General features: G+C 58.1%; 1 protein-coding gene across 1 annotated transcript in view; it reads left to right on the top strand.

The window, feature by feature from the left end:
* The first annotated feature begins 3087 nt into the window (after window positions 1-3087).
* The window catches only part of RFX1 (regulatory factor X, 1 (influences HLA class II expression)), a 21403-nt gene continuing 10098 nt past the window's right edge, over window positions 3088-14392 (top strand). Inside the window, exons 1-7 of the mRNA XM_006900777.1 lie at window positions 3088-3412; window positions 9006-9115; window positions 9319-9402; window positions 10000-10107; window positions 11099-11218; window positions 12188-12283; window positions 13543-13637. Of these exons, the coding sequence (XP_006900839.1) occupies window positions 3088-3412; window positions 9006-9115; window positions 9319-9402; window positions 10000-10107; window positions 11099-11218; window positions 12188-12283; window positions 13543-13637 (938 nt within the window). The remainder of the gene's footprint in view (window positions 3413-9005; window positions 9116-9318; window positions 9403-9999; window positions 10108-11098; window positions 11219-12187; window positions 12284-13542; window positions 13638-14392) is intronic.

Consider the following 14392-nt stretch of genomic DNA (forward strand, 5'->3'; position numbering starts at 1 on the left):
GAGGTTCTTAGCTTAGGTCTGTCTGTGGGGTAAGGGTGGTTGGCAGTCCCATCATATGTTGATTCTGTGGTTCTCTGCTTCAGGTATGGCTACTGCTGCTGTAAGTCTAGCTGGCCACAAGAATGTCTGGTCTTGATGGGTGTCCACTGCATGCCTACTTCTCTGCTACTGGAATTGCTCAATTTAAAAATGAGACTAGCCAATCCCCTTGTAGATTGGTGAGCTAGCCAATCCCCTTGTGGATAAGCTAAAGTGCCCTATTTGCATATTTCTGCCCATATACATGACAGATTCAAGTTCTGTGGTAGGAAAGCCATTTTGTATCATAAACGTCACACCTTCCAAGGACTGGCCTCTCTTGACAACGTGCCCAAAGTGTGTGTCTCACAAATTTTGCTTCTAAGGCACAGTCTGGCTGTACTTTTTCCAGCCTGTATTTGTTTGGTTGGTTTTTTGGCACCAACACTGAAACTGAAAGGCATTAGTTCTTTGATTTTCCTTATTCATTGTTTAGCTTTCACATGCATATGAACAAATAGAAATACCATAACTTGGTCCAAGTATACCTTAGTCTTTAAACAGACATCCTTGCTCTTTAGCGTTTTAAAGAGGTCTTAGAATCTAGTATCATTCCCAGTTCTCTGAGTGGTAGGGCACAGAAATCTACATTTCAACTAGCTGTCCAGGTGTTGTGTGCATACAGAAGTTTACCGGTGATTCTCCCTCAATGCCTTTTCCCAAGAGTTTGAGGTTTGTGTCTGTCCCCTTCTTTCTCTGTCCTCATTGGCATTGGTATTTGTAGACTAGAGAGTGATAATAACAGCACCCATTATCATCACTTACTGGGTGTTGAGCTGGTCTGTGGGCATGATCTCATCCAATCATTACATCTGTTCTATGATTTGGGTAATCTATTATCCTCAGGGGACAGGTAGGGAAACTGAGGCCCAGGGGAGGCTTGGTAATATCACAGGCTGGAGAATGAAAAGGTAACACCAGGGTTCCTGTTGAGTGGGTCTGACCCCAGGTTGACAGGTGACGGTGACAATGAAGGCCACATCCCTGGCTGAGAGACAGGCCAGCAGCCCTTCTGCCTGGCTGGCTGGGAAAACCTGCACCGTAACTCGGCCTGCCTGCCTCTGCCTCTCATACAGAAGGACCTCAGTCTGGCCTGTGAGATAGCCCCAGGACTCAGCCAACAGAGTCCCTGCCCACCCCAAGCACAGCTACAGCTGAGCACGCCCAAGTGACAGACAGAGCCCTGCTTCCATTAGTGCTCAGCAGCCCGGGTCCTGGCCACTTGGCAGAGAAGCAGAGCCAGGTGGCCTTGCCGTCTTTCCTGGTGCCTTGTTAGAAGGTCCAGAGCAGTGAAGGGAGCCAGAGCTGTGGACTAATCACTGTGATGTGCCAGGCACTTGGCCAGACATTGCTCTTGAGAGCAGACTGAATTCCTCCATGAGCCTGTGCTGTCAGGCCTGCCGACTCCCATCTTACAGACTGGCCACTGGAGGTCCTGGCAGGGAGAGCCTTGCCCACAGCTGCACAGCTCGGAGGTAGCCAAGTTCTGCATGTGCCTTCAGCCTTGTCTAGGCCTTTCTCCCCTGGCTTGCCCCATGTTGACTTGGGTTGATGTCAGAGGACATAGCCAGGGACTTAGTGTAGGGAGGCCACTTTCCTGTTGTACTACACTGACCGTACTGCACTCACCAAGGCCTTGGGCTGGGGCAGAACCTCTTTGGGTAGGGTTCACGTCTCCCCATCTGAAAAATAGGGGGGATGTTGTGAGAAATAGATGAACTAAGGTATACTTGGTGGCCTCTGACCAAGACCTGGGGGGTGAGGTGGGTCAAGTTCAGATACCTCCCTTGCTGCTTGTTCTACATCTCTAGGCAACTGCCTGTGAACCTCACTGCTCATCTGTGTAAGGGATATGACAGTGCCTCCATCACAGGGCCACCCATGTGCTCCTTGTCATCCCACTCTGGGCAGCCCTGAGGCTGGAAAAGCTGGGTTTCTCAGGCACTGAGCCCTGAGGACTGGCAAGGGCCATGGCAGGGTGGCACTGGAGCCTCTCTTGATCATGCCTCCATTTGTCCCTCACATGTACAGGCCCCCCTAAACCATCTGCCCAGGCCCTACAAGGACACGGTTCAGCAGAGCACTTGGCAGAGGGATAGCCAGTCTTTAGTAGCCTGTGCCGTGAGCTGGCCTGGCCCCTGGTCTCAGGAGGGCCCTCTCCTCCCGGGAGCTCTCATTTGGCATCATGGGCGCATCTTCCCTGGAAGCCTTAGTGGTCACAAAAGCTCACAGCTCAGAGGGACTCAAGTACATTCCGTGTCTGCCTGCAAATGACCCCACTCCCCCGAGTCCCAGTGGCCTGGGGGGTAGGGAGCTGGCCAGGGTGCTCTTGAAGACCGCTTTCTCATGGCTCTGCATCCTAGTAACTCAGCACCCAGGCAGGTGTCACGGGCTTGCAACCTACTGCTTCCTGCTGGCCTCATACCCTCTCTGAGCCTCCACTCCTCATCTCGGGGAGCCAAGCCCGGAGGATAGATGTGAGGTTTACAAGAGAAGAGGGTGTGTGAAGCACATGGTTCAGTGCCTAGCTGGCAGGAGTTCTCCAGAGATTCCAGCTCACTCTCAGGAGAAATCCTGGACCCAGGGAGCAGGGCAGGGAGGCCCTAGCCTTTACGAGCGTGGCCCAATGAGAACAGAACCATTTGTCCTTGGGCAAGGGCACAGAGTCTAGGGTCCCCTGGCATGGGAAAGTTTAGTAAAGCAGATACAGGGATTCCCTAGGCCCAGGCGCTGGGTCTGGTGGGTGAGGTGGACCAAGTGCATTGTGGCTCCAGCCTTGCTCACAGCCCCTTCCTTCCAGGAATGGGTCGTCCTCAGCCACCAGCCTTGGATTTAATTAAGTTAGTGATGAGTCCTAACCTCTCTCCAGGGAGCTGGGAACTGTCCCTGCTCTCGTCTGCCTGTGGATTAATTCTTGTTTTTCCTTCTTTTGTTTTTTTTTCCTACCCCCCCCTTCTTCCCAAAGAAGAAAAAAAAGCCTTATTTATTATCATTTTCCCCACTGTTGGCATGGCAACACAGGCATACGTTACTGAGCTACAGGCAGCCCCACAACCATCCCAGCAGACACAGGCCCCAACACAGGCACAGCCCCAGCCACCGCCACCACCACCACCACCGGCGGCGCCCCAGCCACCCCAGCCGCCCGCCACTGCTGCCACCCCCCAGCCCCAGTATGTCACTGAGCTACAGAGCCCCCAGCCCCAGGCGCAGCCCCCAGGCAGCCAGAAGCAGTACGTGACGGAGTTGCCAGCTGCCCCCACGCCCTCGCAGCCTCCTGGGGCACCCACTCCAGGCCCAGCGTCCCAGCAGTACATAGTGGTCACCGTCTCAGGTAAGTGGACTTGGGCGTGGAGACTGGGGCTCTTTGAGAAACTCTGAGAGGGGCTTCTGGGAGCCAGCATTCTGGATTTGGGGGCTTGCTATTCCCTATCACCAAAATGGCAGCTTTCAAACTTGTCAGTGTTCCCCAAATGCATCCATTCCCAAGTAGGGTGTCACCTGAAGGAAAGCTTGGACAGTGGAAGCTTTGCAGACTCATGCTCTGTAAGAGGCAGCATTGTGAGTCCAGCTGCCTCAGTTTCCTCTTCTGTAAGGGGTCACAGCAGCTTTAGTCACAGCCAGACCCCCACCCAAGAAGAGCCATTCCCGAAAGGCCACTCCCCAGAGCAGCCACCTTGTCATAGCTGGTGGACTCCAGACCAACCAAGACTGTTTCCCTGCTGGCTTTGGAGACATGACCAGGAAAGGTGTGTTATGGAGCCCTGGGGACTTTATTATTCTTCTCATTCCTGCCTCAAGCATCTTCCTCAAGCCTGGTCCCTTCTAGGGCTGGATGGGCTGAGTTCTAGGGATCAGGCTAGGAGCAGTGGGGTGTGGCATGTGCCGGCCTCAGACCCTGCATCTTTACTGTTCCCTAATGAATGTGTTCTCAGTGGAGGAGAGACCCTAAGAAGTTCCCTTAAAATTGGGCCTGGTCCTTCCAGTGTGGAAAGCGGAAGTGTAGGAGGCTGTGGCGGGGTAAGGTCTAGACTGAACTGGGGGGCCATGGAATCATGGTCAGGCAAAAGATTGACATCTACCAGAGTAGATGAGGTCCCTGGCAATACCCGTATGAAGGTCAGGGCTCAGGACAGTCGGTGCCTCTTGCTGAGCTGGTGTTAGTCACACCTGGTGTGCCACCTGTGTATCCAGGGCCCTGCTGAGGTATGGTCAGGAGGAGGACTTGGGCACAGTTGTCAGGACACAGGTAGCCTGCTGGTTCTTGGCACCAACAGCAACACAGCGAAAGGTCCTGCTTTTTCATTCCACACGGTGGCCGCTTTGGTGGGTGCTACCTGTGGTCTCCTTCACACCCATGTGCTGCTCACTTAGTCCTCATCTTCCTGGACCTCTAGGCTGCACCTGCCTCGCTCTCCTCCTGTCTTCCTGGCTGCCCCTTCCTAATCCCTGCTGCTGCACCCCTGAATCTCCCTGGGCCTGGTTCTGGATGCTTCTTATTTCCAGTAATTCCATCTCATGGTGGCCTTACCCACTATTGGGGCCTTGAGTGCCTCTCGATACAGATAATGTCCACAGCCTGGGCCTGGCCCCCTGAACCCCTAGCTTTAGCCACTGTGATATAGCCACACAGGGTCCTGTGAACCTTCCATACTCAGAGCCAAAGAACTCTGGATTCTTCCCACATCCAGCCCACCCTCCTTTGAGACTTCTCATCCTTGAATATTCCAGCTCTCTCTCCAGGTTGTTGAATGACACTGAGTTAATTCCAGCCCTCAGTGACCATGACAGAGTAGAACTGTCTGACAAAGTGTCTTGGGTAATCTGTATAGGATTACAAATCACAAAGGGTTTCTTCCCCAAGGTGGATTTGAATCACTGACCATTGGTTAGCAACTGAGGGTTTAACCATTGTGCCACGAGGCCCTTAACTCCTTCCTCCTGTAGTATCTGTTGAGTTGATTCTGACAGTGACACTATAGAACAGAACAGCTGCCCCCATAGGGTTTCCAAGGTGCTGAATCTGTGCGGAAGCAGGCTGTCACATCTCTCCGTGGGCCGCAGTCTTTAGCTTTGAACATGAAGTTGAGAGGTCAGTGGTGCTTTGAACATGAAGTTGAGAGGTCAGTGGTTCAGGCTCACCAGGTGCTCCAGGGAGGAAAGATGTGACTGTCTTCTGTAAGCGTTCCAACCTTGGAGACCCTAGCAGCTCTTCTCTGTTCCAACTTGAGATCTGTTTGACAGCAGTGGAGTTCCTCCTGCTCTGGAACATCTCCTCATTAATTAGCTCCACTCCCTAACTCCTCTAGGACAGGCCCTCACACCACCCCTAACCTCCAGCTCTAGCTCCTGTTCACCCTTCAGCTGCCCCCACGGCAGTGGGCAGTAGTCGGCTGCCCCGCCTTCAGCCCACAGGGTGCTCCCGTCCCAGACTTGCTGGTGTTCTTCCCTTGGGCCCTTCACGTCTGTCTGCTCAGGTGTCCCTTCCTTCCTTGCACCTCCCACCCCCATCTACCCCACTCTCTCTGACCTTATTCTGTGGAGATAATGAGGATGCTGTTGATGCCTGTCCTGTGACTCAGGAAGAAGGCCTCTGTCTTTTTCCCGGTGTACCCCAAGTCCAGAACGGTCAGCCTTGGAGAGCAGCAGCTAAGTATGTCTTTTCTCCCAGGGCAGGCCTGAGCGCTGCGTGTGCTCTGGAGGGCTCTGTTCTGCCCCACCCCAGTGGCCCTGGTCCTCCTGGATATGGGATACTGCTTTCTTGGGATTTAGGATCTACAGGAGGCAAAGGTCTCTAGGCCCCAGATAGCCCAAATCTGCCCCTCAGGTTCCCCAGCTCTTCCTGTGCCCCCCTACCAGGGGGTCCCTGGCAGTCAGTGTGACTAGCAGACCCAATTGGAATCCCCCCTGCCTGTCTCTGTCTCCTCGATGGCCGTGTGGAACCAGGCAGTGGCAGCCTGAGTGGCGGTGTCAGGCTGTGGACACAGTCCTAACAGAAGGAGGCTGGCCTAGTCGCTTTTCTTAGTGGCCTTCACAGTTCTGCTCCCCTTCGCTCCTGGTGCTGACAGGAGGCAGCCTCTGCCCAGAAGGGCTATTAAACCAAAAGCCCCAGCCACCTCCAGGTTGGTTCCTACTCAGCACCCCTTTCCCGGTTTCCAAGACTGCCCTCCTTCTCCCTCAGAGCAGTTGGTGGGTTTGAATTGCCCACCTTTTGGTCAGCACCTGACAGATACATGAGGCACTGTGCCACCTGGGTGGGTTCCTTAGAAGGGTTCTAGTGTTCCTTCTGGGGAGGAAGGGGAGGCTGCACATGTCCCATGTCCCAGTGAACCCCTCCCAGCTCCGATTCCCCCAAGGCCTCCACAACCCCTCTTGCTGGTGTCCCTTTCCCCTGCGGGCTGCCTCTGGGCCCTGTGAGCTGCTCTGGGGGTGATAGAAACGCACACCAATCAGCCATAGGGCAACATGTGGGGCTTTTCTAGATAGAGCTAGGAACTTGGAAGAACTAAAGAGGGGGAGAGCCCTGGCCCCGCCTGGAGCTGCTGCAGACCAGGTGGAAATGAGGGCAGCTCCTCCGGCCCTGGCCGCCACCATCTCTGCCCAAAGGTGACTTTAGAGGCAATGTAAGGGAAGCTCAAGTTCCCATCAGAGCTCTCTGTCCTCAGAGGCTGCCACGCTCTGGCCCTGGGCCTGGGCCCCAGTCCGCAGTAGGATGAAGCCCCCAAAAGGGCTCCGACTAGCTGGGATGGGACCTCACTCAGCCCTCATCCTTGCTTCCCATTCACTCAGTGTTCCTGGGATCCTTGTGCCCAGGACAGGGAGAGAGGGAGAGTGCTAGTCAGCATCCAGATGGGGAGACCAGCCGGGGCAGAGAAAACCAGAGCCTCTGATGTGAGTTGTCCCCAAAGCAAAATGCAGAAGAGGGCAAGGTCATCCTGCCTGTCTGCCGGAGGCGCCTGAACCTCCCCGGGCTTCTCTCCCCCTTCCCTCGGTGCAGCTTTTAGGGTGTGAGAGGATCTAGGTGGGGCGGGGGGTGGGGGATAGGGTGGCAGGGCAGAGATGCTTGTCAGATTCAGGGACAGGAAACCAGCCTCCTCTTCCTGACTGAGCGACTTCAGACAGCGGGGCCTCCCCGGCCTCGTGCACGCCCCGAAGCTCAGATCCTCAGATAGCTAGATGCAGGCTCCCCACCACTCCCTCCCCCGCCACATGCAGCGCACATGCAGGCAGGAAGCTCTGTGTGCAAGGCACTGACCAAGTCTCACAGCTCCCTGCCCTCCTTGTCGTGGCCACAGCGTGTCCTCCTGGGCTGGGAGGCGGTGGTCCGAGGCTTGAGGCCACCCTGGAAGTAGTCAGTGAGGGTAAGACTGTCACCTGTAGCTTCTCTCGTCTCAGGCTGACACCTGCTGAGGGGTCCAATCCAGGACCAGGAGCGAGCAAGGTCAGCCACTTTGCTACCTACCTCAAACCAAGCGAAACCCTCCCTGAGGTCACCTGTCTGGTCCCATCCGGGGCTGTGCCCCTGGGCCCCTCGGGCAGCACAGGTGTTCTTGAGTTTCTGCTGGAAGGGAGGCTCTGTGAGGGACTCCTCCCTCATGACCCAGGGAAGCCTAAAGAGAGATAAAAGGCAATTCTAGCAAGGCAAAAACTACCCCCATGTGGCCTCACATCTGCCACCTACTCCTCTCACCTGTGTGCTTGACCTTGCACTTGGCCCTGAGGTCCTTGTGCCCACTGGACAGCCCTCCTGCTCCGCTTCTAGAAACAAAGTCCACCACCCCCTGTTGATGCCCCAGGGACCTCCAAATGCCTCCATAGGCTCCTGGGCTCACTGTCTCAAGCCAGTGGTTGCTTTATTTGAAATAAAGGAATGAAAATTTTCAACTCCCCACTGCCCAGAGAGACCGCCACAAGTGCCTGGTGTATCAGCAGCACTGCTCTGGGCCGTTTCATGACTTCTTAGCTCCCCCAGTCCTGCCAGGGCTTATATAGCTTCTCTTTGAGGGGCAGGAAGACAGGCTGGTATGGAGACAGCTCCTGCCCCCACTCTGACCTGTGTCATCAGGGAGCAGGCCAGACCACATGGGATGGGAGATGGGTGGCAGTGCAGCTGAGAGAGTGGCTCCTTGCCATCTGTTGGGGTGACTCGCCCCTCCATAATCTCCCCACTCCCCATTAATCACTCAGCATAATGTGCATGAAACTCGACCTGGGCCCGCTGATAGCATCTCGGGGCCCAGCCTCACTCTCCAGGCTGCCTGGGCTCCCCTGCGCCTCCAGGAGGGGATGTTTATTCCAGGAGGGCAGTCAGGAGCTCAGGATCCACCAGGGGGATTAGCTCCCCAAGGTTGTGGGTATAAAGTCACCCACGCACCCTGCTGCTCCCTCAGAGGTGGGCGAGGAGCGTTGGGCTGGCTCCCTAGGGCCGGCAGACGGACAGCGGGCACACAGGGACAGGCAGCTGGGCTGGTGGGCAACATGTTCTATGATGGCCTCTTCTCGGCTGCCTGTCAGCGTGAGTACCGCCTCCCTGTGACCGGCCCCCTGAGGACAGGGAGTCTGGCCCAGGAAAGGGGGGGTGGCAGGACCCTGTGGAGGGGACACCACTCCTCTGACTGAGGTTCCCTGCTGGGAAGGTGACCCTCGACTGACCTTGCTCCTCCCTTGCTGTTTGGACCCAGCTGAGGAGGTCAGGACATTACCTGCGCCGATGGGCAGACGGGGCCCAGCCTTCCCCAGTCTGCCTCTTCAGTTTACGCCTTTTGGTCAGGCTTCAGGACGAGGGAAGGATGGGAGCTGCTTCCAGACACTAAGGCTTCTGGATGCTTCTGGCTCCCACCCCACCTGCCATGGGCTAGCTAGAACCCAGGGAGGACGCTCAGAGGGGCTCAGAGTTGGGATAAGCTGACTGGAGACCCCTCCCACAGAAGGCGCCATGCGGGCCAGCGAGACCGTGTCAGAGGCCAGCCCTGGTTCCACGGCCAGCCAGACCGGAGTTCCCACTCAGGTGGTTCAGCAGGTGCAGGGCACCCAGCAGGTAGGGCATGACCCACTCCCAGAGTGGGTGGGAAGGCACGTGAGGGGCAGCTGGGGCCAGGGAGGGAGCACCCTCCCCCTTCCCCTTCCTGCCAGAGCCATCTGCTCACCTGCTCTTATCAAGATGGTCAGCACACCGCCCTTCCGCCCACCTGGGCTGAGTCTGAGAGGCTGGCTTGCCTGCCTTATGCCTTGTCCCCACAGCGGCTCCTGGTCCAGGCAAGTGTGCAGGCCAAGCCGGGCCACGTTTCACCCCTCCAGCTTACCAGCATCCAGGTGCCCCAGCAGGTAAGGTCACCTCACCTGCTCCTGCCCTTTCGCCCTCCCCAGGTCTGCCTTCTCCAGTATCAAGGGCTCAAGGCCCTTCCAGAGGTCGGCTGCCTCCCTGCTAGGCTGCCACCTTCCCAGGTGAGAGTCAGAGCCAGTGGGGAGAGAGGAACTGCACAAGCTGTTTAAGGTAGACTGCGTGCCAGTAAGATTGCTGGTAAAAAAGATGGTTAGCAGCTGACACAGCCCTCCCTTTCCAAAGCAGAGAGGGGAAGGTGGGTCTGGAGCCTAGAGCCCACAGTCAGCTCACGGACTGGGAGGGAGTGGGGACAGAGGCAGAGTGACACAGTTCGTGCTGGTGTCCCAAATGTTGAGCATAGAACTAATGCATCTGGGAGTGAAGTCTGAGAGCACACCCATGCGGCCTCGGAGCCAGGCTTCCTGGACACAGGCCACGCTTGGCCCTGTACCAGCCCCAGGCCCCCCTCCCTGCACTGGAGCATCGCTGTGTCGTGTGGGGATGGGGATGGTGCTGCACCGGGGCAATAGGAGCAGGCTTTGCAGCTGGCCGGCCACCAGCGATGCCCGTCAGTGAAGTATCCTCCTCCCCGCCTCCAGGCCCTCCCCACACAGCGTCTGGTGGTCCAGAGCCCTGTCCAGGGCAGCAAGGGCACCCAGGTCTCCCTGACAGTCCACAGCACCCAGCAGGTGCACTCGCCTCCAGAGGTAAGTTGAAGGCCCAGGCTGCCACCACCATTCCTCTCTCCTGGCCAGTCTTTTGCTCCACAGAGTAACTTGGGCTCCCTGTTTCTGAGCCTTCCACTTCTAAGACCAGCAGACACTTTCAGTTACTTGGGTCGGGGTAACCTGTCCCCCGGTGTCTTCGCCTGCAGCTACAAACCAAAGAGCGTCAGGGCTGGGTGGGGACAGGCCTTGCAGACCTAGTGGCATCACAGGGAACTAAGTGGGCTCCCCTTCCTTCCCTGAGCAAGTGGAGCCTCCTCCAGCCACCCTCAGAACCCAGGGTAGGTTGGAGGGCATAAAAGCACCCCCAAGGATGTGGGTGGCGGGTGTGTATCAGGAGCTCGAATTGGATCCTTGCTCTACCAATTACTCATGTAGGAATCTGGGCAGGCCCCGAGACCCTTTCAAGCCCAGAGCTTGGGATCTGTACAGAAAATTGATACCAAATCCCCACTAGGTGGCTGGCACCCAGTCCCGCCACACACCACTGAGTGGCCCTGGGCACAATCCTTCACCCAAGCCTCATTCGTTACTTGGGAGTGGGCCGCCGTGGGGTATCTTCGAGCCGGCCTGATGGCACTCAGCTCAATACCACATCCAGGACAGCCTCAGGAGGGGTAGCACCTCCCACCTCTCAGAGCTGCTCTCAGGCTGCCTGGGCCCCCCTCTCCTGCCCTTCATCTCATCCTTGGGCTCCAAGGCCTTGGCCTTGAGCATCAGTCCCCGTGGACGCAGCAGTGACTCATGAGTTGAGGCAAGTCCTGGCCGGCTACCCTGGACCCCCAACCTGATGTGGGGTGTCCTGGTCTGACGCTGGAAATGGGTATTACCAACCCTGTGACTAGGACGAGCCCCTGTTAACTGCTTCACTCCCCAGACAACTCTTGGGAACAGCTCCCCTGAGAAGGGTTGTGTTGGGGTAGCTGAGAGGCCCTGAGCTGACCTAGGCTGTGCGGTGTTTCCTCTCTTCCAGCAATCGCCGGTGCAGGCCAACAGCTCCTCTGGCAAGACGCCTGGTGCCCCAGCAGGCACAGTGCCGCCACAGCAGCTACAAGTCCACAGTGTCCAGCCAAGTGTCCCCACCACCCAAGAGGTGCCTCACGGGCCAAGGCGGGCAGGGCTGGGGTGAAGGGTCCCTACCAGGCAACCTCCACAGGCTGTCCTCTGGCCCGAGCAGAGCTGAGGGACCCCGGCCGGCCCAGCTTCCCGCTTCCACCTTCCCTAGCGCACTTGCTCAGTCTCGAGCTCTCCGCTAAAGGCCTCAGTGCGCTGGAGCCGCATGAGGGCAAAGCACCAACCTCAGGGCAGTGCTAGTACTGGGAACAGCTTGCAGGAACAGCCTCTGCCTCCTGGGGCCGCAAAGGGTGCTATCTCCCCACTTGTCCCAAGGCCAAGTTCTGGCTCATCCCTAATGGACCCAGGACAGAACCCCAGCCTCCAAATCCACCCCGAGCCTGCCCAGAGGACCCTCTGAAGGGGTCCTGCCCTAAGGATGAGAAGCCAGGGCTGTCTGCCATCGGGCTGTACCTGCTCAAGGTGTGGGGCTCCCAACCCCATGGAAAACTGATGAAGGCCATAGAACCCTTCCCCCAGAGGAATGTAGAAACACCACCACCCTGGAAGGGATTACAGGCTAGCCAGCCTCCTGACCCGCATCAAAGCCCTACTGAACGCTAGAGCTGAAGTCCCAGCTCCCCTCCAAACGTGTGGTTCCAGCACCACCTCCACCACTCCTGCCAAGTGACTCTGGCTGCCCATCCCCCAGCCTATGCCCATCCCCCTCACTGTGAGGGCAAATTGACATCCTGCGAGCAGACAGTGAGATAAGCCAAGGGCCGTGGCCTGCTGGCCCAAGCCCCATGGTCACCCTAGGTTCCGAGTTAGCTCTGCCACTTCCCATCATCCCCTCTGGTGGAGCTGGCGTCCTGACCTGTAACTGGACACCCCCTCGGTCCTGGCCTTGTTTATCTCAGGGGTAGGCGGCTTCTCAAGGTGGCTGTGAGGACGCTGCGTGCCCAGGAGCTTGGTACCCCCGTTCTCAGAGTGGACTTGTCTTTCCCAGAGGTCTGTGGTCCAGGCCACGCCCCAGGCGCCCAAAGCAGGGCCGGTGCAGCAGCTGACCGTGCAGGGACTTCAGCCCGTTCATGTGGCTCAAGAGGTGGGTGTCCTCCCCATCTGGCTCGGGGCCAGGCCGGGGAAGGGTGCAGGTCCGAAAGGACCACGGGGTGGGGTATGGAGCCACCGCAGGCCTCAAGGGCTCTGAGTCCAGCTCCCCGTCCCCCATTCCCCACCCCTGGCACCCAGCAGTGCGGGACCATGGCTTCACTGAGAGCTCTGGATACCCGTCCCCCGCCCGGCGTGACCTAGGCCTCCCTGCCCTCTCAGAACCCGGGCGGGGACCCTGGTGGGCAGCCAGGCCCGGCCCCGCCCGGTGACCCCCCAGTGTCTCTGTTTGTCCTCCAGAGCTCAGACAGTCAGTTTCCCGCTAGGAAGGCAGAGCAGCAGGAGCCCCGGCCCACGCCGCCGCCTGAGCCACCACCTCTCCTGCCCAAGTGCAGCGGCGAGGCCCCGCAGCTAGGCAGCCCCGAGCCGCCGCGGCTCCATTACCTGCCCGCAGCCGCGGTGCCCGCCGCCGAGCCCGGCGCGGAGCAGTGGGTGGAGCTGGTACGCGTGCTGCCCCCGCACCTGCTCCTGCCGCAGCAGAAAGTGGTCATCGAGCCACTGCCCGGGCTGCCGGCCCGAGCCAGCCCCGACCAGAGGGTCAGGATCCAGAGAGTCCCCCAGGTGCTAGTGTTCGGCACGGCAGCCACAGCCCTCAAAGTAGGTGGGGACACGCGGGCGGGCGGGGGCGGGATCCGCGGCTCTGCCCGGGATGCCCCCCAGGCCCCCCCACCTGTAGGGTGTTACCCCTACCTCTGCCTGGTCCAGGCCCCAGGCTCCACCTCTTTAGCCTGGGTGGGAGTCAGGTGGGGTCCTCAGGCCCACAAACTGAGAGCTCAGCTGTGTCCCCAGCACCAGCCGTAGTCATCAGTGTGCAGTGTCCTGCCCGACCCTGCAGACACGCAGACATTTTTTGCCCCCATGCACTCCGGTGGGCACACAGTGTTGCTTCAGCAGCGAGCCTGTGGTCTATGCTCCTGAGTCCAACCTTCCTGCCACGTAGGAAGCTGACCCCTGTAGGCTCCCCTCAGGCCCATGCGCCCAGTTTCCCTCACTCTTCCCTAGTAGGAAGGTCCTGTATACCACCCTCTGACAGTTGTACCTAGTTCCAGCCCTCTTGGGCTAGGTCCCCAACCGGACTGGCCAGGCTGTGTCCTGGAAACTGAAGCATGTCCCTACCCAGTTGGGGAGGGCTGGCCACCCCCTTAAGTGGAGGAATAGCTTGCCCCTGACCCACTGTGTCCTTCCTCCTTCCAGGTGCAGCAGCTCCAGCAGGTCCCAGTCCCACACGTGTACTCCAGCCAGGTGCAGTATGTGGAGGGCGGCGACGCCAGCTATACCGCCAGCGCCATGTGAGTGGGCAGGGCAACCTCCCTCTAAGGTGCTAGGTGATAGATGGGGTAGGCTCACCCCAGGGGCAGCCAACAGCCTCTGGAAGGCAGAGGGACCCTGGCAGGTAACCCAGGCCCCAAGATGACTGGGCCCTGCCTTCAGTGAACCTTGCTGTCCATTTCCAAGAGATAGGTAAAGTTAGACAGGAAGAAGAAATGTTTACTCCTTACCAAACTGTCCCCTAAGGAGTGCTGTGCCCAGTCTCTGAGTCCTCTACCCCCTGAACAGAGCATGCACCCCATCCAGTGAGGCAAGAGTGCTGCCCTGTTTGTTCCCCACAGATGAGACTGACTTGTGAGCAGTGTTTGGTAGAGCTCCCTCTGCAGCTGTGTGGGAAGCCTAGTGGTCAGTTCCCTTCTGGTCACTCATGGCATCGTAGTGTGGAGTCTCGTGTGTGGGGTGTGTCTCATGGAGAGTGTGTCCTGTATGTGGCATCCTGTGTATAGTGTCCCCCATGTACAGAGAATGTTCCCTGTATATGGAGAATAACCTTTGTGTGTGGAGTGTCGCCTCTGTGTCCAGAGCGTGGCCTGTGTGTGGAGTGTCGCCTCCATGTGCAGAGCGTGTATGTGGAGCATCTCCCTTGTGTATGGAGTGTGGCCCGTGTGTGGAACGTGGCCTCCGTGTGCAGAGCGTGACCAGCGTGTGTGGGGCATGGTCCCCATGTGCAGAGCGTGGCCCGTGTGTGGAGTGTGGCCTCCGTGTACAGAGCATG

The sequence above is a fragment of the Elephantulus edwardii genome, unplaced genomic scaffold (assembly GCF_000299155.1).
Source record: "Elephantulus edwardii isolate Elephantulus edwardi_28Jun2011 unplaced genomic scaffold, EleEdw1.0 scaffold00296, whole genome shotgun sequence".
In the NCBI taxonomy this organism is placed as follows: Eukaryota; Metazoa; Chordata; class Mammalia; order Macroscelidea; family Macroscelididae; genus Elephantulus; species Elephantulus edwardii.